General features: G+C 49.2%; 1 protein-coding gene across 18 annotated transcripts in view; it reads right to left on the bottom strand.

The window, feature by feature from the left end:
• The window catches only part of unm_hu7910 (un-named hu7910), a 275,063-nt gene that overhangs the window by 224,537 nt on the left and 26,380 nt on the right, over nt 1-24,146 (bottom strand). Inside the window, exon 1 of one of the 18 annotated variants that reach the window (XM_072467686.1) lies at nt 1,367-1,543. The exons of the other annotated variants lie outside the window; for them this stretch is intronic. Within the exon in view, the coding sequence (XP_072323787.1) occupies nt 1,367-1,394 (28 nt within the window). The 5' untranslated portion in view covers nt 1,395-1,543. Of the gene's footprint in view, nt 1-1,366; nt 1,544-24,146 lie in introns of those variants that run through there. 18 annotated transcript variants of the gene reach the window in all.

The following is a 24,146-nucleotide window of genomic DNA, read 5'->3' as shown; positions in this document are numbered from 1 at the left end:
CTGGTTGCTTCACAGCGCCAGGGTCCCAGGTTAGATTCTCGGCTTGGGTCACTGTCTGTGCGGAGTCTGCACCTTCTCCCTGTGTCTGTGTGGGTTTCCTCCCACAAGTCCCCAACGACGTGCTGTTAGGTGAATTGGACATTCTAAAATCTCCTGCTGTGTACCCAAACAGGCACCGGAATGTGGCGACTAGGGGCTTTTCACAGTAACTTCATTGCAGTGTTAATGTAAGCCTACTTGTGACAATAAAGATTATTATAAACTGTCCCTTCAGAATGCTGAAAGCAGACAAGAGGGAAGATGTGTTTGTTGATGGCATAATGGTGGAAATGACAGGATGATCTGTTGAGTGTGGAGGTCAAAACAAGGGGAACCCATTTTATGGATAAATGGTCAAGGGTGGAACTTTATTGTACAAGTGTAGGTGGCCAGAAACAGAGATCAGAGTGGAGTGCAGCACAGGAAATGCAATTCCAACCACCTTTGCCCTTCTCTCTTTTCACCAGCCAAGCACCAAAACATCTTCACAGTGAAACATTCATCCATTTTAATGTACCACAGTCATTGCTCAAAATGCAGGCTCCTCTACTGACGAGACCAAACAGCAATTGGGTTGCTGCTTTGTGGAACGCCTCAATTCGGTATTCCTGAGCTTCCAGTCTCCTGTCATTTCAATTCTCCACCCCCACTCTGCCTTCTACATAGCCCGAATAAAAGGAGGACCTCATTTTTCAATGAGACAATTTACAGCCGTTCAGGCTCATTTCGAATGAGAACCTCTGCCACATTTTTGGTTTTGGGTGATATAGGAGCAGTGATTGATTCTATTTATCCCATTTTCAGCTCATCTTTTGTCTCTTTACTTTTCTCATTACCATATCCTTTTGTCTTGTACATTACCCCTTGGTATTTACTCTCTCATGAAAGGAAATCAACATGAAACATTATAACATCTGTGGAGACAGACAGAATTATCAAATCTATTGGCCATTTCCAGAAATATTTATTTTTATTCTGAACTAATTCTGAACCAGTGCATTCTTTTCTTATTACAAGCTTGAGATTGATGCATGACCCAGATGAGACCAAAATTGAACTAATTTTAAATTTGCTTGTGTCAGTTCAGCACAAACTAAGAGGCAATGGGTCCTCCACGACCACATGGAAAGCTGCTTCATAATACAGACCAAGCAAAGCACATTAAATTGTCAACAGCAGTACAGAATCAAAAGGAAACTCCAGCATGTCACAAAATGCAGATTTAAGAAAATGTTTTGCACCTAAAACTTTGCAAATGATCGAAGTTTGCAGCAGGAAATTATTTAGTGCATACTTTGCTCATTCCACGTATAAAACAGAACATTACCTGCATCATCTGCCATGGTGTTGGTCATCTACACTTTCCATAAAGTTGTAGGCAAAACCATATAGAATCGAATAATGAAAAGCAAACCAGAATGTTCAACTCTGCAATCCAAACTCCAACTTCATAGATAGGAGGGAGAGCTAACTCAGCTATAACCCGATACGAGGCCAGCCTGCAGAATCTGCTAAGAGTATTTTTAGATTTGCTTTCTCCATGAGCCAAACAAATTCAAGCACTCATATGGAAAGGCTCCTGTTTGAATGACAAATATTTGGCATCAAACCAGTGTGGTTTACTCAACCAATAGTCACCACTAATATTTATTCACTACCAAATCATAAGCTTGCTCAATGGAAGAAACACAAAATTATGCTAGTCATTATTTGTCCAGTAATGCCCACCTTAATAAATCATTTAGAATCTCTTCAATTACGAGGCACTGCTAACAGAAACAGAATGCTTCAAAGCTTGATGTCGTGCATGACTTGTGGGAAGTTTCTAACAGATATTTGAAATCTACTTTTGCCAACAGTACTCAGAATAGAATCCCTACAGTGCTGAAGGAGGCCATTCAGCCCATCGAGTATGCATCAACCCCCTGAAAGTGCACTCCATCTTGACCTACTGCCCCACCCCATCACTATAACCCCACCTAACCTGCTCATCCCTAAGCACTAAGGGGCAATTTAGCATGGCCAATCCACTTAACCTGCACATTTAGCAGCAAGCCAGCAAGTTATTTTTCTCACTTTCCTACAAAGTGTCAGCACCTCACGAGCTTAAAAAGTGAGAGATGGCAAATTAATCTGGCTTTGGACATGGCATAGAGGTAGCAACCCTGTCCTGCTTAAAAATTTAATCCCCACTCCAGAGGGTCACGAATGATAATGATATTGTGCAGTCAGCGAACATACCCATTTCTGGCCTGATGATGAAAGGAAGGTCACTGATGAAGCAGCTGAAGATGGTTGGGCCAAAAACACTACCCTTAGGAACTCCTGCAGTGATGTCCTGGAGGTGAGATGATTGACCTCCAACCACCATAATGATCTTCCTTTGTGCCAGGTATGACTCCAACCAGCAGAAGGTTTTTCTCCCCCCCCCCCACCCCCCAGCTGCCCCAGATTCCCATTGACGCAGGTTTTGCTCCCTTGATGCTTACTAGGTCAAAAGCTACCTTGATGTCAAGAGCAGTCATTCTCAACTCACTCTGACATTCAGTTCTTTTGTCATATTACATCTATAATGGTGTGAGGAGAGGAATTCCAAGATTTTGATCTGGTGCTGATGAAGGAACATGAATATATTCCCAAGTCAGGATGGCCAGTGGCTTGGAACGGATCTTGGGTGATTCTGTGCATCTACCAATTAGAAGAACAAGGGCAGTAGAAGTCATGGGTTTGTAGCTTGCTGTTAGAGGAAGCTTGGTGAGGTACTGTAATGCAGTCAACTGCTACAGTGCACCAATGCAAGAGGGAGTGAACGTTTAAGCTGGTGGATGGGGCGCTGATCAAGATGGTTGCCTTTGTCCTGGATGGTTTTGAGTTTAAACGTTGGAGCAACACTCAACCATGCAAGGTGGAGAATCTCTGGATTGATTTGGCTTTGGAAAGTCCGAAGGGGAATGCCTCACGACAAATATTCTACCTGCTCTCAATATTTATATGGCTGATCCAGTTAAGCTTCTGGTCAGTGGTAATGACCTATGAAGGCCGGGGGCTTTGGGACCGCTGGGAAGGCGATAGAATTTGTCAGAGACAATGCACTGGCAGGAGAGGGTGGACTTTGAACTTTGGTGGAGATGCTTTGGTACTGTTTTTAATTTGCGTTTGGGGCAATTTTTTCGGCTTCATTTTTGTTTTTGTTCTCTGTTGAGAGATGGGGGTTGATCTCCTCAATTGGTCTTGGGGTGGGGTTGTTTGTTCTTTGCATAGTAGGATGCTTGAGCGGGGAGGGGTAGGATGCTAGGCACCATGGGCAGGGGCTGCCAGGCTAGCTGGGCCGGCTAGTTCACGGAAGCACAGTGGGGGGTGAGCAGAAGGTTCGTGGGGGAGATGGGGACAGGGGTTTTTGCTGGGAGAACAGGGCGGGGGGAATGTACGGCTGGCAGGGGGAGGGCTTTTAAAAGTGTATTGGGAGGAGGATCGATGACGGTGGGCGCCCGAGGGCAGGTCTGAGGAGGTGCGTGACACGGGCTGGAGGCTGGCCCAAGAGGGACTATGGTTGATTGGCAGGGTGGGGGGGTAGGGTGCCCTCCGACTAGGCTGGTCACGTGGAACGTGCGACGATTGAATAGGCCAGTCAAGAGGGCCCGTGTGTTCGCACATTTAAAAAGATAAGGTGGATGTGGCCATGCTACAAGATACTCACTAAGGTGGGGGACCAGACTAGACTGACAAAGGGACGGGTTGGGCAAGTATTTCATTCAGGATTGGAGACTCTAAAACAAAGTGGGTGGCGATTTTGATCAATAAGCGGGTGGCGTTTGAGGTGGGAAATATAGTGGCCGACTCTGGAGGAAGGCATGTTATGGTGAGCGGGAAACTGGAGGGGATGCAGGTGGTGTTTGTAAACATCTATGCCCCGAACCGGGATGATGTTGAATTTGTGGGGAGGATCCCTGATCTGGACTCTCATTGGTTAATTATTGGTCCTTAAATACGGTCCTGGATTCGAGACTGGACCGGTCGAGCTAGAGGTCGGGCAGGTTGTCGGCAATAGCCAAGGAGCTTCGGGAGTTCATGGAGCACATGGGGCATTGGGGGGTGTCAAGGGCAAAATAATTTTTGTTTTACTCCCATGTGCACAAGGTGTATTCCCGAATACACTTCTTTGTGTTTGACAAGACGTTGTTGGCAGGGGTGGTTGATATTGAGTATTCGGCAATAGTGGTGTTGGACCATGTCCTGCACTGGGTGGATCTACAAGTGAACAAAGGGGGGATCCAGTGCCCGCAATGGAGGCTGGAGGTGGGTCTATTGGATGAAGAGGTGTGCAGGCAAGTAAGGAAGACCATCCAGGGTATGTGGAGATTAACGATACAGGGGGTTTCGACAGGTATGGTTTGGGAGGCACTGAAGGCAGTGGTCAGGGGGGACTTTATTTCGATTCGGGCACATAGGGAGAAGGCGGAGATAGAAAGGCGAGTGGAGGAAATCCTGCAGGCGGACAGGAGATATGCAAGGTCCCGGAGGAGGGGCTGCTAAAGGAACGTCAAATGGAATTTGGTCTGTTATCCATGGGCAAGGCGGTAGGGCAGTTGAGGAGGGTGAAAGGGGCAGTATACGAGTACGGGGAGAAGGCGAGCAGGATGTTAGCTCACCAGTTGAAGAAGCAAGAGTCGGGGAGAGAGATCGGAAAACTGGGAATACTGTCTTGGACCCGGCGGGGTTGAATGGGGTGTTTAGGGACTTCTATAATAAATTGAACGAGTCGGAACCTCCAGCCGGGGGAGAGGGAATGAGGCGGTTTCTGGAAAGGGTGGAGTTCCTGAAGGTTGATGAGGAGTTAGTGAAGGGACTGGGGGCCCCAATTGGGCTGGTAGAAGTAGTGGGCGAGCTGGAGGCGATGCAATCGGGCAAGGCCCCAGGTCCGGATGAAGTTCTCATTGGTGTTGGGACCACTGTTGGTAAGGGCCTTCAATGAGGCAAAGGAGCTGGGAGTACGTGCCCCGATGTTGTCACAGGCGTCGATCTCCCTCATTTTAAAACAAGATAAGGATCCGGAAAAATGTGGGTCATATAGACCGATGTCCCTGTTAAATGTAGATGCCAAATTACTGGCAAAGATCTTGGCCACGAGGATAGAAGACTGTGTCCCAAGGATAATAGGGGGTGACCAGACAGGGTTTGTTAAGGGGAGGCATCTGCCGGCCAGCATTAAGAGGTTAGTCAATGTGATTGTGATGCCTCCAGGGGGGGATGGATGGAGCACAGAGTCTCGCTTTACGCGGACGATTTACTTTTATACATATCGGATTTGCTGGGGGATTGGAGGGATAATGGGGCCTTTAGGAGAATTTGGTCAGTTTTCGGGGTATAAATTGAATATGGGCAAGAGTGAGGTCTTTGCAATTCACGTGAGGGGGCAGAAGAGATTGGGTGAGATGCCGTTCAAGGTGGTGAGAGGGAGCTTTCGTTATTTGGATATCCAGGTGGCGCGGGAGTGGGGCAGCTGCATAGCTGAATTTGGATCGTCTGGTGGAGCAGATGAGGGGAGACTTTCGGAGGTGGGATGCGCTCCCGTTGTCATTAGTGGGGCGGGAACAGACAGTTAAAATGATGGTCCTCCCAAGGTTTTTGTTTGTTTTTCAGAATCTTCCAATCTTTATCCCAAAGGTGTGTTTTTTTAAATATAAAGTGAATGCAGTGATCTTGGGATTTGTCTGGGCGGGTAAAACCCCGCGTATGAAGAAGGTGCTGCTGGAGTGGGGGCGTGGGGGGCTGGCTCGTCTGAATTTTATCAATTACTATTGGGCGGCGACTTTGCGATGGTGAGAAAATGGGTAGTGGGAGAGGGGTCGGTTTGGGAGTGGGTGGAGGTGGCCTCATTAAAGACACGAGTTTGGGGGCACAGCTAACAGCACCACTGCCGTTCTCGCCGGCCAGATACTCCACAAGCCCAATAGTAGTGACAGCCCTGAGGGTGTGAGGGCAGTGGTTTAGCTCAATGGGCTAGACAGCTGGATTGTAATGCAGACCAAGGCCAGCAGCGTGAGTTCAATTCCCATACCAGCTGAGAATTCTGAATTCTCCCTCTGTGACCCGAACAGGTGCCGGAAAGTGGCGACTAGGGGCTTTTCACAGTAACTTCATTGAAGCGTTAATGTAAGCCTACTTTTATATGGGGCTGGTTTAGCTCACTGGGCTAAATCGGTGGCTTTTAAAGCAGACCAAGGCAGGCCAGCAGCACGGTTCAATTCCCGTACCAGCCTCCCCGAACAGGCGCTGGAATGTGGCGACTAGGGGCTTTTCACAGTAACTTCATTGAAGCCTACTTGTGACAATAAGCGATTTTCATTTTTTTTTTTCAGTGGAGGCAGCACATGGGATTGGAGGTGGCGTCGGTGTGGGCACCAATATATGGCAACACCAGTTCGCTCTGGGGGGCTGGATGGGGAGGATTTCGGAGATGGCAGCAATCGAGAAATTTGGAGATCTGTTTATTGATGAGAGTTTCCCCCCGAGTTTGGAGGAGGAGTTTGAATTGCCAGGTGGGAATGGGTTCCGGTATCTGCAGGTGAGGGATTTTGTGCGGAAACAGGTTTCAACCTTCCCACACCTGCCACACCAGGGTCTACAGGATAAGATGGTATTGAGAACAGGAGTAGGAGAGGGGAAGGTTTCAGAGATCTACAAGGAACTGATGGAGTGAGAGGGAGTCCTGATAGGTGAGGTGAAGAGCAAGTGGGAAGAAGAGCTGGGTGGGGAATTGGAGGCTGGATTATGGGAGGAAGCCCGGAGGCGAGCAAATGCATCCTCGTTGTGTGCCAGGCTCAGCCTGATACAATTTAAGGTGGTCCACAGGGCATACATGACTGTGGCACGGATGGGCAAGTTCTTTGAGGGGGTGGAGGATAGTTGTGGCCGTGTGCGGGGGGGTCCTGCGAATCATGTCCACACATTTGAACTCTTCCATTTTTCTGTCTTCCCGAAAGCCCTTAAAACCCATCTTTTCGACCAAGCTCTTGATTAGCCCTCCTAGTACCTCCTATCCTGCCTCACCATCCTGGTTAGAGCTTTGCAAAAAATGCCTTAGAATATTTGTCTACGTTTAAGATGCCAAAAAAATGCAACTTGTTTCCCTCCGTTTCCAACTTGGGGATAAGGAACTATTTCCACTGGTTCAGAATCCTTGGACGAGTGGACTTAAAAAGTTTAAGAAACAGCCTTTTCAGGAATGAACTTGAGAAACACTGACACACAAAGACTGGTAAAGGTTTGGAATTCTTTTACACAAATAGCTAGGGCAGGAGAACCAACGGAAGGGGAGCTGGGGAAGATGGCATTGTCTGTGTATGCCATGTTGGCTGGACTTTGTTGGTTATATTGTTTTGTTTTTGTTGAAATCTGATGGTTGAAAATTGTTAAAATTTATAAATGTCCCAATAAAATATTTTCTAAAAAAAAAAGAAAATCAAGATGATTAGAGTCTCTCTTGCTTTAGATGTTCATTGCCAGGCACTGAGTAGTGAGAATGTCACTTCTCAGCCCAAGCCCGAATGTGAGCCAGGTCTTGCAGACATAGACTGCCATTACCCAAATAGGACAGGACATGGCAATCATCATTTCTAACCTTATAATGGAGGGAAGGTCCAAGCTGTAGATGGTTGGGTCTGGGACACTGCCTTTCGAAATCAGTGGTTCAATGACCTAGGGTTGAGATGACTGGCCTCTGAACAACCATCTTCCTTTGCACTACTGTACTTTGTCCTATAACTCCAGCCAGTGGACAGTCCACCTGCCTCCACCCACCAATCTTTCACCTCTGGAATTCAGTTCATTTGTCAATGTTTCAACAAAGGTTATAATGAGGACTTCTGGTTGCGGCTATGCCTAGGTAGGTCGCACGTTCGGCAGCTCCTGCCGGGAACGGACTTTTGGGCTCTTCAGAGGGGCCCCAATGACAAATGCTGAATTCTTTACCCATCAGTCTGGCCTCAATAAAACTCAAGATGGATTTGTAGGCATAGTATTATATATTTTTAACCAACTTGCAAGTCTGACTCGCTTCTCAGGGACACAGAACACAGAACCAGTCTCCTGGACCCCTTGGAAACGAATGAGGAAGGAGACAAAGGGATCTTTGCAAATACATTCAAATGGAATCAAGTTTCACATACACGATTCCCATAGGTCATTCCTTAACCCTGGCCTCTTGTTACCCAGCATCCTTTTCTCCTCCTCTACCAGACACACCTCCCCCTTCCTTGCCATGCTTTCTGAAATCCTTTGTCTGTGAACTCACTAGAATTAGACCTGCCTACATCTACATTACTGTAACTAATATATTTAAACTAACTATTTTATATCACATTCGTCACCAACGGCAATTGTTCGACGGCTTCCAGTGTGGGAAGGTGACAGCAAGGTCCCCCCGACGTTATATGGATTGGACCAGGAGTGGAGCGGTTAAAAAAGTGATCCTGGTGCAGCGAAAAGTGCGAGGGAGGAAAAGCAAGATGGCGGCGGGTGGAGACCAAGCAGCGTGGGCGCAGTGGTCGCAGGAATTTCTTAAACGCTGCTTTGAGGAGCTGAAGACAGAAATGCTGGCGCCAATGAAGGCGGCGATTGAGAAGCTAGTGGAGACCCAGAAGGCCCAAGGGGCGGCAATCCGAGAGGTGCGGCAAAAAGCCTTGGAGAACGAGGACGAGATCTTGGGCCTGGCAGTGAAGGTGGAGGCGCAGCACAAGAGGTGGGCGGAAACATTCGAGGACCTGGAGAATAGGTCGAGGAGGAAGAATCTTCGGATTCTGGGTCTCCCTGAAGGAGTGGAGGGGCCCGATGCAGGAGTAGCTCCCCGATCCGGCTGATAACTTGGAATGGGAGGGGCCTGAACGGACCCGTCAAGAGGGCCTGGGTGTTTGCGCACTTAAAGGGACTGAAGGCAGACGTGGTTATGCTCCAGGAGACACATCTGAAGGTGGCAGATCAGGTTAGGCTGAGAAAGGGATGGGTAGGGCAGGTCTTTCATTCAGGGCTGGATTCGAAGAACAGAGGGGTTGCAATACTGGTGGGGAAGCGGGTGTCGTTCGAGGCACTGAATATTGTAGTGGATAATGGAGGTCGATATGTGATGGTGAGTGGCAAGTTGCAGGGGGTGCGGGTTGTACTGGTGAACGTATGTGCCCCGAATTGGGATGATGCCGGATTTATGAAACGCACGCTGGGTCGAATTCCGGATCTGGAGGTAAGAAGCTTGACAATGGGGGGGGAACACTTCAACATGTTGCTGGACCCAGCACTGGACCGTTCTAGGTCCAGGACGGGTAAGAGGCCAGCTGCGGCCAAGGTGCTCAGGGGGTTTATGGACCAGGTGGGGCGGGGGGGGGGGGGGGGGGGGGGGGTGGATCCATGGAGGTTTGCCAAGCCGCTGGCCAGGGAATTTTCCTTCTTTTCCCACGTCCATAGAGCCTACTCCCGGATAGATTTTTTCATTTTGAGTAGGACGCTAATCCCGAAAGTGGAGGGAACGGAATATTCGGCCATAGCCATCTCGGAGCACGCCCCGCATTGGGTGGAGCTGGAGTTGGGGGAGGAGAGGGACCAGCGCCCGCTGTGGCACCTTGATGTGGGACTATTGGCGGATGAGGGGGTGTGCGGGCAGGTGCGGGGGTGTATTGAAAGATATTTGGAGGCCAACGACAACGGGGAGGTGCAGGTGGGGGTAGTCTGGGGGGCGTTCAAGGTGGTGGTCAGGGGAGGGCTCCATTAGGGCCCACAGGGAGAAGAGAGAGGGGAGGGAGAGATTTTAAGGGTGGACAGGAGGTATGCAGAGGCCCCCCAAGGAGGGGCTACTTAGGGAGCGACGGAACCTCCAGACGGTATTCGACCAGTTGACCACGGGGAGTGCAGAGGCACAGTGGAGGAAAGCGCAGGGGGCGACGTAAGAGTATGGGGAGAAGGCGAGTCGGATGCTGGCACATCAGCTTCGTAAGAGGGAGGCAGCGAGGGAGATTGGAGGAGTTAAGGATAGAGGGGGGAATACGGTGCGGAGAGAATAATCGAGGTATTTAGGGACATCTATGGAGATCTGTACAGGTATGAGCCCCCAGCGGGGGAGGAGGGGATGTGACGATTCCTAGATCAACTGAGGTTCCCGAGGATGGAGGAGGAGGAGGTGGCTGGTTTGGGCTGGAGGAGCTGGTTAAAGGATTGGGGAGCATGCAGGTGGGGAAGGCCCCGGGGCCGGATGAGTTCCCAGTTGAATTCTACAGGAAATACGTGGACCTGCTGGGCCCATTGCTAGTGAGGACTTTTAATAAGGCGAGGGAGGGGGAAACCTTGCCCCCGACAATATCCAGGGCGCTGATTTCTTTGATCTTGAATCGGGACAAGGATCCATTGCAATGTGGGTCGTATAGACCGATCTCACTCCTCAATGTTGACGCTAAGTTGCTGGCGAAGGTGCTGGCTACGAGAATTGATGACTGTGTCCCGGGGGTGATTCATGAAGACCAGACGGGATTTGTGAAGGGTAGGCAGCGAAATACAAATGTGCGGAGGTTCCTCAATGTGATCATGGTGCCCTCGGTGGAGGTAGTGGCAGCTATGGACGCGGAGAAGGCCTTTGATCGGGTGGAGTGGGATTATCTTTGGGAAGCGTTGCAGAGGTTTGGGTTCGGGGAGAGGTTCATCAGCTGGGTCAGCTGCTATACAGAGCTCCAGTGGCAAGTGTGGCTACGAACCGGCGGAGGTCGGAGTACTTTCGGCTGTACCGGGGACGAGGTAGGGGTACCCCTTATCCCCCTGGTTGTTTGCACGGGCAATTGAGCCGCTGGCCATGGCACTGAGGGAGTCCAGGAAATGGAGGGCACTGGTCCGGGGGGGACGGAAGAGGAACACCGGGTGTCGTTGTATATAGACAACCTGTTGTTGTATGTGGCGGATCCAGTGGAGGGGATGGCAGAGGTCATACGGATCCTTAGGGAGTTTGGGGACTTTTCGGGGTATAAACTCAATGTAGGGAAAAGTGAGCTCTTTGTGGTGCATCCAGGGGACCAGGGAAGGGGAATAGACGAGCTACCGCTGAAGATGGCGCAAAGGAGCTTTCGGTACCTAGGGATCCAAGTAGCTAGGAGTTGGGGGGCCCTGCACAAACTCAATTTGACGCGGGTGGTGGAGCAGATGAGAGGAGGATTTTAAAAGATGGGATATGCTGCCGCTCTCACTAGCGGATAGGGTGCAGTCGGTCAAAATGACGGTCCTCCCGAGGTTTCTCTTTGTGTTCCAGTGCCTTCCAATTATGAAAAGGCCTTTTTCAAAAAGGTAAGCAGGAGCATCATGGGATTTGTGTGGGCGAATAAGATCCCGAGGGTGAAGAGTGTGTTTCTGGAGCATAGCAGGGACGCGTGGGGCGGGGGGTGCTGGCGCTGCCGAATTTGTGTGGCTATTATTGGGCAGCCAATGTGGCGATGATCCGTAAGTGGGTAATGGAGGGAGAGGGGGTGGCGTGGAAGAGGCTAGAGATGGCGTCCTGTGTGGGCACGAGCCTGAGGGCGCTGGTGACGGCACCGCTGCCGCTCTCGACGACAAGGTACACCATGAGTCCGGTGGTGGCGGCGACGATGAAGATCTGGGGGCAGTGGAGGCGACACGGGGCGAGGTGGGAGCCTCGGTTTGGTCCCCGATTCGGGAGAACCATCGGTTCGTCCCGGGAAGGATGGATGGGGATTTCGGAGCTGGCATCGGGCAGGGATTAGAAGAATGGGGGACCTGTTCATCGATGGGACGTTTGCGAGCCTAGGGGCGCTGGAGGAGAAGTTTGGGCTACCCCCGGGAAACGCTTTCAGGTACATGCAAGTGAGGGCGTTTGTGAGGCGGCAGGTGAGGGAATTCCCGCTGCTTCCGGCAAGTGGGATTCAGGACAGAGTGATTTCAGGTGTATGGGTTTGAGAAGGCGAGGTTTCGGCGATTTTCCAGGAGCTGAAGGAAGAGAAGGAGGCCTCAGTGGAGGAGTTAAAGGGCAAGTGGGAGGAGGAGCTTAGGGAGGAGATAGATGAGGGTATGTGGGCTGATGCCCTGAGTAGGGTTAATTCTTCCTCCTCTTGTGCCAGGCTCAGCCTAATACAATTCAAAGTTACTTACAGAGCGCATATGACAGTGGCGAGGATGAGTAGGTTCTTTGGGGTGGAGGACAGATGTGGGAGGTGCTCAGGAAGCCCGACAAATCACGTCCACATGTTCTGGTCGTGCCCGGCGCTGGAGGGGTTTTGCGAGGACTATGTCCAAGGTGGTGAACGCCCGGGTCAAGCCGTGCTGGGGATTGGCATTATTTGGGGTATCAGACGAGCTGGGAGTGCAGGAGGCGAAAGAGGCTGGTATTCTGGCCTTTGCGTCCCTGGTAGCCCGGCAGAGGATTTTGCTACTATGGAAAGATGCGAAGCCCCCTAGTGTGGAAGCTTGGATCAATGACATGGCAGGGTTCATCAAGCTGGAGAGGATAAAGTTTGCCTTGCGAGGGTTCCTCAGGCAGTGGCAACTGTTCCTAGACTATCTTGCGGAGCGTTAGGAGGAGGTCAGCAGCAGCAGGTTCAAGATTCAAAGTGTTTAGCACTACAGCTGGGATGTTGTCAGAACCAATGGCCTTCCTTTTTATCCCGTGCATTCAGCCAATTCTAACATCACACAAAGTGAATCAAAATGGCTCAAAACTGGCTTCTCTGATGCAAGGAACAATAGGAGGCCAAGATGGCTCTTCCACTCAGCACTTCTGGCTGAAGATGGTTACAAATGCTTCATCCCCCTTTTGCACTCACATGCTGAGGCTCCAATATAGAGAATGGGCATGTTAGTGGAGCCTCCTCGACCCATCTGTTGTTTAATTCTCCAAGGCCATTTCTGACTGAATATGGCAGGACTACAAAGCTTTGTCTGTTGGTTGCAAAATTGCTCAGATCTGTTTACAGCGTGTTTATTCAATTGTTTAGAGGACACGGTTCTATGATGCAGCTTCTCCAAGCTGTCATTTCATTTTCAGGTATGCCAAGTGCTGCTCCCAGCATTCTCTATATTGCTCTTTGAAAGCAAGGTTGGTCTCTTGGCTAGACGGTAACTGTAATTCAAAGGATATGCTGGGCTAAGATTACAGATGGTGGTGGAATAGGTTTGCACTGCTGATTATGGCCCACAGCATCTCAAGGGTCATCCAAATTTGAGGTGCTGGATCTGTGCTGAATCTATCCCATTTAGATTTGTGGTAATCCACACAACACTATAGAGGGTATCCTTAGCATGAAGACAGGACGTTGTCATATACAAGGAATGTGCAATGATCACTACTACCACTACTATCATGGATAGATGCATCTACAACAAAGTTGGTGAGACTACAGTCAATTGGTTCCCTCGCCAGCTCCTGCAAGCCGAGGCTGGGAATTATTTTTTTAATATAAATTTAGAGTACCCAATTCATTTTTCCAATTAAGGGTAATTTAGCATGGTCAATCCACCTACCGTGTATATCTTTGGGTTGTGGAGGCAAAACCCATGCAAACTCCACATGGACAGTGACGCAGAGCCGGGATTAAACCTGGGACCTTGGTGCCGTGACGCAGCAGTGCTAACCACTGTGCCACCGTGCTGCCCCCAGGCTGGGAATTATGATCTTCAACTTTCTGCCAGCTCAAGTCAGTAGCTCTGCTACCAAGTCACACTTGATGATAATGTTACGATCTCCCTAGAAAGCAACAATACGAAGTTTGAATTTTGTTTTAAAGTTAATAGTTAAAAGGATGACACAACAAGATATCATGTTTTCAGGCATTTACTGTAACAAAAGACTAAAAGCACTGTTGATGAACACCATCTTTGTTACAACAGAACAAAATACTGCCCCTTTTTAGCACAAACTGAAAAAAAGCAATCAGGCATACATTACACTATTCTTAAGTAATTACTGAATTCTCATTCAGTCCAAAATGATTCTTAGCTCCTGGGGGCGTATTTGTTCTTTTCGTTTCTCTCCCTGGTCACTTCTAGCCCCAGAATTGTCCTTCACGGGAGTGTTATTGGAGACCCTCCCTCCAGCGCTGCCTCTTCCAGCTTAATTTTAACTCCTCACGAACTTGGTCTTTTCAGAGGGCGAGCTTCCACCTGCATTCTCGCATGGTGAACCATAGAGATTTTCAGCCTCTAACTGCTCTGTCCCCCTCAGACCCTGGCAGACAAATATGGACAATTTAAAGCATACTTGTTTACAACCCAACATTCTCATGGAGTCTCCAAGTCCCAGAAAAGCAAAAGTCTAAGTACTGTTAGCATAGTAGCTGCTGCCATGGTCTCCAAGCGTAAACAACATTCACCTTCTTCCCAGTAAAACAATCTAATCTCCCTTTAATCTCCAACGATCAAAAGGGGCTGGTTTAGCACACTGGACTAAATCGCTGGCTTTTAAAGCAGACCAAGGCAGGCCAGCAGCACGGTTCAATTCCCGTACCAGCCTCCCCGAACAGGCGCCGGAATGTGGTGACTAGGGGCTTTTCACAGTAACTTCATTTGAAGCCTGCTTGTGACAATAAGCAATTTTCATTTAATTTCAACCACCCAGGCTTACTGTTAGGCAGACTTGAGGTCACAGGACCCCTTCATTTCACCTTCATGCATTGGGCTTCACTGTCCTGTGCCTGCTACAAAGTTCCAGAAATGTGAGCATGATGATGACTTGAAACGTCAAGCAGCTCGACAGTCAAGATCATGCTTCTGGACTGAGCGAAGGTGTTCTGCAAACTGGTCACCCAGTCTGTGCTTAATCTCCCTAGTGTAAAGGAGCACACATGAAGACCAGCAAATACAGTAGGCTAAATGAATAGTACAAATAAATCACTTCTTCGACTTCCGGTAACAGAGATATTCTGAGCGGACGCACAAAAGTTGGCTCTCCTGGAAACTCAAAATTAGGCACCTTTAACCCAAAATAGCCCGCTAAGCCCAGGATAAAACACCCCACGCTCCTCCAACACCACCACAATGAAAGAAACGTGCCAAGCAAAATCAATCCAAGGAGCTGAAGAGACAGCAGAGGCAGTAAAAGCCAGGAGAGAAAAACTGATGCGATGGCGGATATGCGGGGCGACGAGGTCCTGGCCACACACAAACGAGATGGGCTGCCAGAACACAGGCTAGGCTACCTTCCGATGAAAGAATGGAGGGAATTCCTAACACAGGAAATCCAAGAGCTCAAGGATGCCATCAAACTTGAAATGATGGCGACGGTGAAAGCGGCGATAGCGGAGGCCCTGTAAGCAGAACTGGAAAAGATGAAGCAGCATCTGGAGGCGACAAATCAGGGAACTGGAGAAGGCTATCGGATTGCCTCATTGGAGGCAGAAATGGCAAGGTTGGTGGTGACGCACTGGACACTAAAGGGGAATGTTAAGGGCCAAGAAAATTGATCGCACCGCACCGCCAAAACCAAAGCCAAACAGTATCTCTGGCAGCAGCGCACCCCTCCCCGATGAACTCAATGCATTCTATGCTCGGTTCGAGCAGGTAACCAACAATCCGCTGGCGAGTGCCCCAGCAGCCCATAATTCACCCATACCCACCATCACAGCTTCCAAAGTCAGATTGGCCTTCCTGAAAGTGAATCCTCGGAAGGCGACGGGTCCAGACGGGATCCCTGATCGTGCACTCAGAGCCTGCGCGGACCAGCTGGCAGAGGTATTCACGGACATCTTTAACCTGTCCCTACTCCACTCAGAGGTCCCCACCTGCTTCAAGAAGACCACCATCATACCGGTACCAAAGAAGAACCAGGCAACGTGCCTCAATGACTACCGACCAGTGGCCCTGACTTCAGTCGTAATGAAGTGCTTCGAGAGGTTGATCATGAAGCGCATCACCTCCATACTCCCAGAACGCCTTGACCCACTGCAATTCGCATACCGCTGCAACCGGTCCACATCAGACACCATTTCCCTGGCCCTACTCTCATCTCGAAAACAAGGACTCCTACATTAGACTCCTATTTATTGACTACAGCTCTGCCTTCAACACCATAATCCCAGCCAAGCTCATATCAAAGCTCCAAAACCTAGGACTTGGCTCCCCACTCTGCAACTTGATCCTCGATTTTCTGACCAACAGACCACAATCAGTAAGAATGAACAACAACACCTCCTCCACAATAGTCCTCAACACCGGCGCCCTGCAAGGCTGCGTACTTAGCCCCCTACTCTACTCCCTGTACACACACGACTGCGTGGCAAAACTTGGTTCCAACTCCATCTACAAGTTTGCTGACGATACGACCATAGTGGGCCGGATCTCGAATAACGATGCGTCCGAATACAGGAGGGAGATAAAGAACCTAGTGGAGTGGTGTAGCGACAACAATCTCTCCCTCAATGCCAGCAAAACTAAAGAGCTGGTCATTGACTTCAGGAAGCAAAGTACTGTACACACCCCTGTCAGCATCAATGGGGCTGAGGTGGAGATGGTTAGCAGTTTCAAATTCCTAGGGGTGCACATCTCCAAAAATCTGTCCTGGTCCACCCACGTCGACGCTACCACCAAGAAAGCACAACAGCGCCTATACTTCCTCAGGAACCTAAGGAAATTTGGCATGTCCACATTGACTCTTACCAACTTTTACAGATGCACCATAGAAAGCATCCTATCAGGCTGCATCACAGCCTGGTATGGCAACTGCTCGGCCCAGGACCGCAAGAAACTTCAGAGAGTCGTGAGCACCGCCCAGTCCATCACACGAGCCTGCCTCCCATCCATTGACTCCATCTACACGTCCCGCTGCCTGGGGAAAGCGGGCAGTATAATCAAAGATCCCTCCCAGCCGGCTTACTCACTCTTCCAACTTCTTCCATCGGGCAGGAGATACAGAAGTCTGAGAACACGCACGAACAGACTCAAAAACAGCTTCTCGCCCACTGTCACCAGACTCCTAAATGACCCTCTTATGGACTGATGTCATTAACACTACACCCTGTATGCTTCATCCGATGCCAGTGCATTTGTAGTTACATTGTACATGTTGTGTTGCCCTATTATGTATTTTCTTTTATTCCCTTTTCTTCTCATGTACTTAATGATCTGTTGAGCTGCTCGCAGAAAAATACTTTTCACTGTACCTCGGTACACGTGACAATAAACAAATCCAATCCAGGGTATCGAGGGCAGGAACCCTACCGAGTTATGTGGCCCAGATGCTGGGCAAACTGATTGGAAGGGAAAGCTTCCCCAAATCCCCAGAAGTGGACAGAGCCCACAGATCACTCTGTCCAAAGCCCAAGGCTGGGGAGCAGCCACGGGCATCACTGCACAGGTACCAAGACCGGCAAAATATCTTGAACTGGGCAAGACATACAAGGTTCTGTAATGACACTCGATCAGTGTGTACCAGGATAATTGGGCAGAACTGATCATGTGCCGGGTGGAATTTAACAAAGCCAAGGCGGCCATTTAGAAGAACGTGCAGCTCGGAATGCTGCACACCGCCAAGCTCTGGGTGACTTTCCAGGGCAGAGAGACCCACCTCGCCTTCAAATCTGACATTGAGTCACAGAAAGGAGGGACTAAGACCAGTAGGACGAGGGAGGGAAGAGAGCAAAGAGACATGCATCAGTCGGGGGGAGGTACAGGTGGACAGTCCAGGAAGGGGGGGGGGGGGGGGAGAAAGAGAGCACCACACTAGCAGGTGAGCTAGCACAAGAAAGTGCACCATCAACCATAATGCAATAGTACTCGCAACCAAACTACAAGTCAGGAAATTACTTTCGATTTTTTTTCTCTTGAAATGTGTGGTGATGGGGAGCTAAATTGGCATGCGACACATGGGAACATGTTACATGTTCAAGACTGGCAGTTTCTGTTTACAACATTGGACTCAATAATCTATTATGCCTTTCTATTTCACCCGGCAATGCAATGAACACACTTATTTCAAATCAATTACAAAATCTGTTAACTGCCAGCAGCCTCAGATTCTTTGCTAATTATAGAGACTACTAATTGTAACAAATATATCTACGATATCATAGAATTTACAGTGCAGAAGGAGGCCATTCGGCCCATCGAGTCTGCACCGGCTCTTGGAAAGAGCACCCTACCCAAGGTCTACACCTCCACCCTATCCCCATACCCCAGTAACCCCACCCAACACTAAGGGCAATTTTGGACACTAAGGGCAATTTATCATGGCCAATCCACCTAACCTGCACATCTTTGGACTGTGGGAGGAAACCGGAGCACCCGGAGGAAACCCACGCACACACGGGGAGGACATGCAGACTCCGCACAGACAGTGACCCAAGCCGGAATCGAACCTGGGACCCTGGAGCTGTGAAGCAATTGTGCTATCCACAATGCTACCGTGCTCCCGTATGAACAGAGCTTACTCACCAATTCAAATTTAAAGTTTCTGGTACATGCCAAAAGCTACTCCACAAACATGATGCTTCACTTTTTTATTTTCTTTCCTGAATTTCTGTTTGACATGGTTAATGAGTGGTAAAGAATGAAATTTTACGACTTCCAATGGCGACCATGGAGTGAACGGTCACACATTGAGCAGCTCCTGCTCTTAGTGGTCTTTTAACGTCTTTTAAGCTGGATTTCTGTGGGAATTTTTCAACATAAGTGGATAAAAGCGAGATGAGAAGAAGATAACCCCTAGTTTATGGAGCTGCGCCAAAGAAACAATCGTAAAAGAAGAAATCAAAAGTTGGTTGGGAGTGAAGTTCAGAGTTCGGTGGATGCAGTGGCAGAGAAGCAAAGTTTGACCACGCCAGCTCAATGGACGATGAATCAGTGGGTTAAATACTTGGATGAGAAGTTTGCCCGGCATGGTAAGGAGTGTGCGGAGGACCCGACTCAGACGGTGGCATCGATTTAAGGAGGTGGTCGATCGGGTGACAACCTAGGGACATCCAAAAGCTGCAGGAGCTGGCGGCGAAACAAGAGGAGCAGTTCACTGCGATGGCAACGGAAATTAATATCCTACAGGATCGGCTGTTGGAGAAGGTGGAGGACCTGGAGAATCGTTCTCGCAGGCAGAATATCCGGATCGTCGGTCTGCCAAAAGGAAAGGAGGGATCGGATGCCGATGCATATGTGGGGAAGATGCTGGAGAAGATGCTCGGGGAAGATGCGTTCGACAGGCCGTTAGAGGTGGGTCGGGCTCACAGGATGCTCATGCGTAAGCCCCAGGGTCGTGAGCCCCCCGAGAGCGATGGTGGTGAGGCTGCATCGGCTCCTGGACAAGAAACGCATTATGAGGTGGGCCAGGCAGACAAAACGGTTCATGTGGGAAGATTCTGAGATCCGGGTATATCAAGACTTGGGGGCAGAACTCGCAAAGAGGAGGGCGAGTTTTAATAAGGTTCAGGCGGCCCTGTATGCGAAGGGAATAAAATTTGGACTGCTCTACCCGGCCCGTCTTTGGGTGACCTACGAGAAACGGGAACTATATTTTGGCTCGCCGGAAGAAGTGGCGGTCTTCATGAAGGACAACAATCTGGTAGAGGTATAATGACTTTAAAATCTAGACTGTAGTGGTCTTGAGTTAAAAGTTGTGTGTTGCTTTATATTAAAAAATATCTCAGCCTTTCACTGTAACATAAGTTGCGGTGATCGGAAAAAGAAGGATCTCTTGGATTGATTTTATTTTGATCCACTGCTGTATGTACCGAGGCACAGTAAAAACGTTTTTAAAATTGCGATGTTCTAGGAGAGGAAGAAAAAAAATGATGTTTGCGAGTTTTTGCATGCAAACATTTTTTTCTTATCCGGTTTGATTTTTCTTCTATTGTTTTCGGATCTGTTTGAAGGTGATGGGACTGATAAGATGTTAGAAAGGGAGGAGGGGTGGGCCTCTGCTCCCGGACCTTGGGGGATTGTTTGTTTGCTTTCTGTGTTTGTTGCTATTGTTTTGAGAATTTGCGTTAAGAGTGGGGAGGTGAGGATCCAGCAGGCGGGAGGGGCGGGAGCTGCTAGGCTAGCTGGGAGAGCTCGTTCACAGAAGCAAAGTGGGGGGAAGAGCTGAAGAGAGACAAGAGTAGGGGAGGAGGGGGGTGGGAGGGGAATGCTGACGACTAGGGGACTTTTAAGAGGTTGGAGATGGAGACCAGGTGGTGGTGGTTGCCGAGGGGCAGGTCAGGGGAGGTGCGGGGCATGGGCTGGCCTGGGAAAGGTCATGGCTGACCGACAGGGGAGGGGGGCAAGAGCCCCTCCGACCAGACTGGTTACGTAGAATGTTCATGGACTGAACGGGCCGGTCAAAAGGGCCCATGTGTTCACACACTTGAGACAGTTAAAAGTGGACGTGGCCATGCTACAGGAGACACACTTGAAGCTGGGAGACCAAGTTAGACAAAAGAAGGGATGGGTCGGACAGGTATTCCATTCGGGACTGGACTTTAAAACGGGGGGGGGGGGGGGGGGTGGTGGGGTGGTGACCATCCTGATTAACAAAAGAATGGCATTTGAGGTAGGGAAGATAAGAGGCAGACACAGGAGGCAGATTTATTATGGTTAGCAGGAAACTGGAGGGAATGGCAGTGGTGTGGTAAATATATATGCCCCAAACTGGGATAATGTCGCATTTGTTAGGAAGGTGCGGGGAAAGATCCTGGACCTTGACTCGCACCGGTTGGTTATTGGGGGTTGACTTCAACACGGTCCTAGATCTGAGAATGGACCGATCGAGTTCTAGGCCAGGGAAGGTATCAGCAATAGCGAACGAATTGCAGAGGTTCAGCGCATGGGAGAGGTTGATCCGTGGAAATTTGAGGCGCCACAGAGCAAGGAATATTCATTCTGCTCTCATGTGCACAAGGGATACTCCAGGATAGATTTCTTTGTACTGGATAAAACACTGTTAGCAGGGGTGGAGGACACGGAGTACTCAGCAATTGTGGTGTCAGACCACATGCCGCATTGGATAGACCTACGGGTAAGCACAGGAAAGTCCCAGCGACCGCAGTGGAGTTTAGATGCAGGGCTGTTAGCGGACGACGAGATCTGTGAGCGAGTGAGGGATGCCAAAGAACAACGACACGGGAGACACCGCGGCTGGGGTGGTGGGGGAGGCATTGAAGGCGGTTAGTAGAGGGGAATGTATTTCGATTCGTCCTCATAGGCAGAAGACTGAACGGGTGGAGCTGGACAGGTTGGTAGCAGAAATCTTACAGGTGCACAGGAGATATGCAGAGTCTCCGAATGAGGAGCTCCTAAAGGAGCATCATAGACTCCAATGGAATTTGGGCTCCTTTCCACAGGTAAGGCGGAGGGGCAGCTGAGGAGGGTAAAAGGGGCAAAATATGAATATGGGGAGAAAGCTACATAGGATGCTGGCACATCAGCTGACGAAGCAGGAGGCGGCGAGAGAAATAGGGAAAATAAAGGATTCGAGGGGGAAGTTAGTAATGGACCCGGGGGCTGTTAACGCGTATTCCATGAATTCTATAGTAGACTATACGAGTCAGAACCCCTGGTTGGGGAGGAGGGTATGAATCAATTCCTGGAGGGGCTCAGTTCCCAAAGGTAGATGACGACCTGGTGGAAGTCCTGGGGGGCCCAATTGGGCTCAGGGAGGTGATAAGACGGATTGGGGGCGATGCAATCGGGTAAGGCCCCAGGACTTGATGGATTCCCAGTGGAATTTTATAAAAAGTTCTCTGGGCGACTGGGACCGCTTCTGGTCAAGGCTTTTAATGAGTCCAAGCAGCTGGGAGTGCTTCCCCAACGTTATCACAGGCATCAATGTCTCTCATCCTGAAGCGAGACAAGGACCCGGAGAGCTGTGGATCGTACACGCCAATTTCCCAATTGAATGTAGATGCTAAGTTGCTGGCAAAGATCTTGGCCACCCGAATAGAGGATTGTGTCCCAGAGGTAATCGGGGAGGATCAGATGGGATTTGTGAAGGAAAGGCACCCGACGTCCAATATTAGACGGCTTCTTAATTTTATAATGATACCAGCGGAGGGGTTGAGGTGGCAGTAGCCATGGATGCGGAGAAGGCTTTCGACCGGGTGGAGTGCAAGTAACTATGGGATATTTTAGGCAGGTTTGGGTTCGGGCAGGGATCTGTGGATTAGGTCTGGCTGCCGTACCAGGCTCCGGTGGCAAATGTAAGAACCAACCGAGTCCAGTCAGAATACTTTATCCCTCCCCATTACTGTTTGCCCTGGCCATAGAGCCCTTAGCAATGGCCCTTAGTATCAAGGGCGATATAGGACAGGGTAGTTTCTAGAGCATGGGTGGGAGAGGGGAGCCTTTCGGACATCTATAAAGAACTCATGGAGTCAGAAGAAACGCAGACCGAGGAGCTGAAACACAAATGTGAAGAGGAGTTCGGAAGAGTGATAGGAGGATGGTCTCTGGGCAGATGCGTTGAGTAGAGTCAACGCGTACACAACATGTGCCAGGCTCAGCCTGATACAATTTAAGGTCGTTCAGCAGGCACACATGACAGTGGCCCAGATGAGCAGGTTCTTTGGGATAGAAAACAGATGTGCAAGGTGTGCGGGAGGATCAGCAAACCATGTTCATATGTTCTGGGCATGCCCAAAGCTTAGGGTATTCTGGCAGGGGTTTGCAGATGTCATGTCCAAGGTGTTAAAAACAAGAGTGGCACCGAGTCCAGAGTATCGGAAGATCCAGGAATCCAAGAGGAGAAAGATGCAGACGTTCTGACCTTTACCTCCCTGGTAGCCCGGAGACGGATACTATTCTCGCTGCAGCTTCAACCCAGGCCTTCTCTGTTCACTTATTTCTTCCTTTGCGAGCACTCCTGGTCCTTAGAGAAAATTAACTGTCAGCAGGGGGTGGAAGGGTTTGGCTTGGATTGGTGTGTGGTGGGATGGGACCTGTGGGGAGGAGGACAGCCTTTGCACTGTGTTTGTGTGCGCACGGTTTCTTCTGTTATTGTTACAAAATCACAAATACCTCAATAAAATGTTTTATTAAAAAAACTCCCAAGTCCAGAACTGGCAATATTTGGGGTATCGGAAGATCCGGGGGCCAAGGTGGGGGGAGGGAGGCCGATGTTCTGGCCTTCTCCTCCCTGGTGGCCCAGAGACAGATTTTGCTGGGATGGAGGGACTTGGGAGCCCCCGAAGTCAGGAGTGTGGGTCAGCGATATGGCAGCGTTTCTCAGGCTCGAAAAAAAATCAAGTTCGCCTTGAGGATCAATTCAGGGGTTCACCCGGAGATGGCAACCGTTCATCGATTTCTTCAAGGAAAATTGAACGTCAGCAGTAAGGGAGCTGGGGGGGCAAAAGAAAATAGAAAGCATGGCAATGTTAGATAAGGACAGGGAACTTAGTATACGGGTAATTAAGGAATAGGGCGGGGGTTGTAGGGGACGGTGTTTTCTGTTTTTTGTTCTTTTAGGTGTTCTGCGTGTGTCGGCCTGGGCAGTTGTTTAAGAAATGTCAATGTGTTAAACTATGAAAATTACAAATGCTTCACTAAAATATTTTCTTAAAAAAAGAATGAAATTTAACTCACGTTGGCCATTCCTGGATAATGCACATGGCAATCAGGTACATTCTGCTCCGGTAGCATTTCTAGTCTGAATCCTAACAGAACATCTGCTACAGCAATACTGATCTTTTGCATCACTCTTCGATCTTTTCAGTGCGACTTTGGGAGCCAGTACTTCAGTACATTTATAACCAAAGCATCTCTTAGGTTTATATCTAGCCTAAAATCGGTGTCCAAGGATAGCAAGGATTATGTATTAACACACTGTTCTACTATTAATTTCATGACTAAATAATGCTAAATAAACTAATTTATTCAGGATATTTATAATTGCTGTAGTTGAATCAAAGGATGGGGACTAGAATAATCTCACTCACCCACTCCGTTGTAAGGAAAACAAAGGAATTTGGGTTGGGCGAGTAATCTCTGTTCATATCGTACATGTACTTTCTATATATGGTTACTGGAAGGGATGAAAGAGCAGTAATTATATGCCAAAATCAAGATGGTGTGTGACTTGGGAGGGGGACTAACAAGTTATGGTGTTTCCATGCTAATATCCAAACACTTACACACAAAGTAACAATCATATGCCAGAAGGGAAAGGCAAAACTCAA

This window comes from Scyliorhinus torazame, chromosome 11 (genome assembly GCF_047496885.1).
Source record: "Scyliorhinus torazame isolate Kashiwa2021f chromosome 11, sScyTor2.1, whole genome shotgun sequence".
In the NCBI taxonomy this organism is placed as follows: Eukaryota; Metazoa; Chordata; class Chondrichthyes; order Carcharhiniformes; family Scyliorhinidae; genus Scyliorhinus; species Scyliorhinus torazame.
The sequence above is the reverse complement of the archived record's forward strand: the minus strand, read 5'-3'. Positions and strand labels throughout refer to the sequence as shown.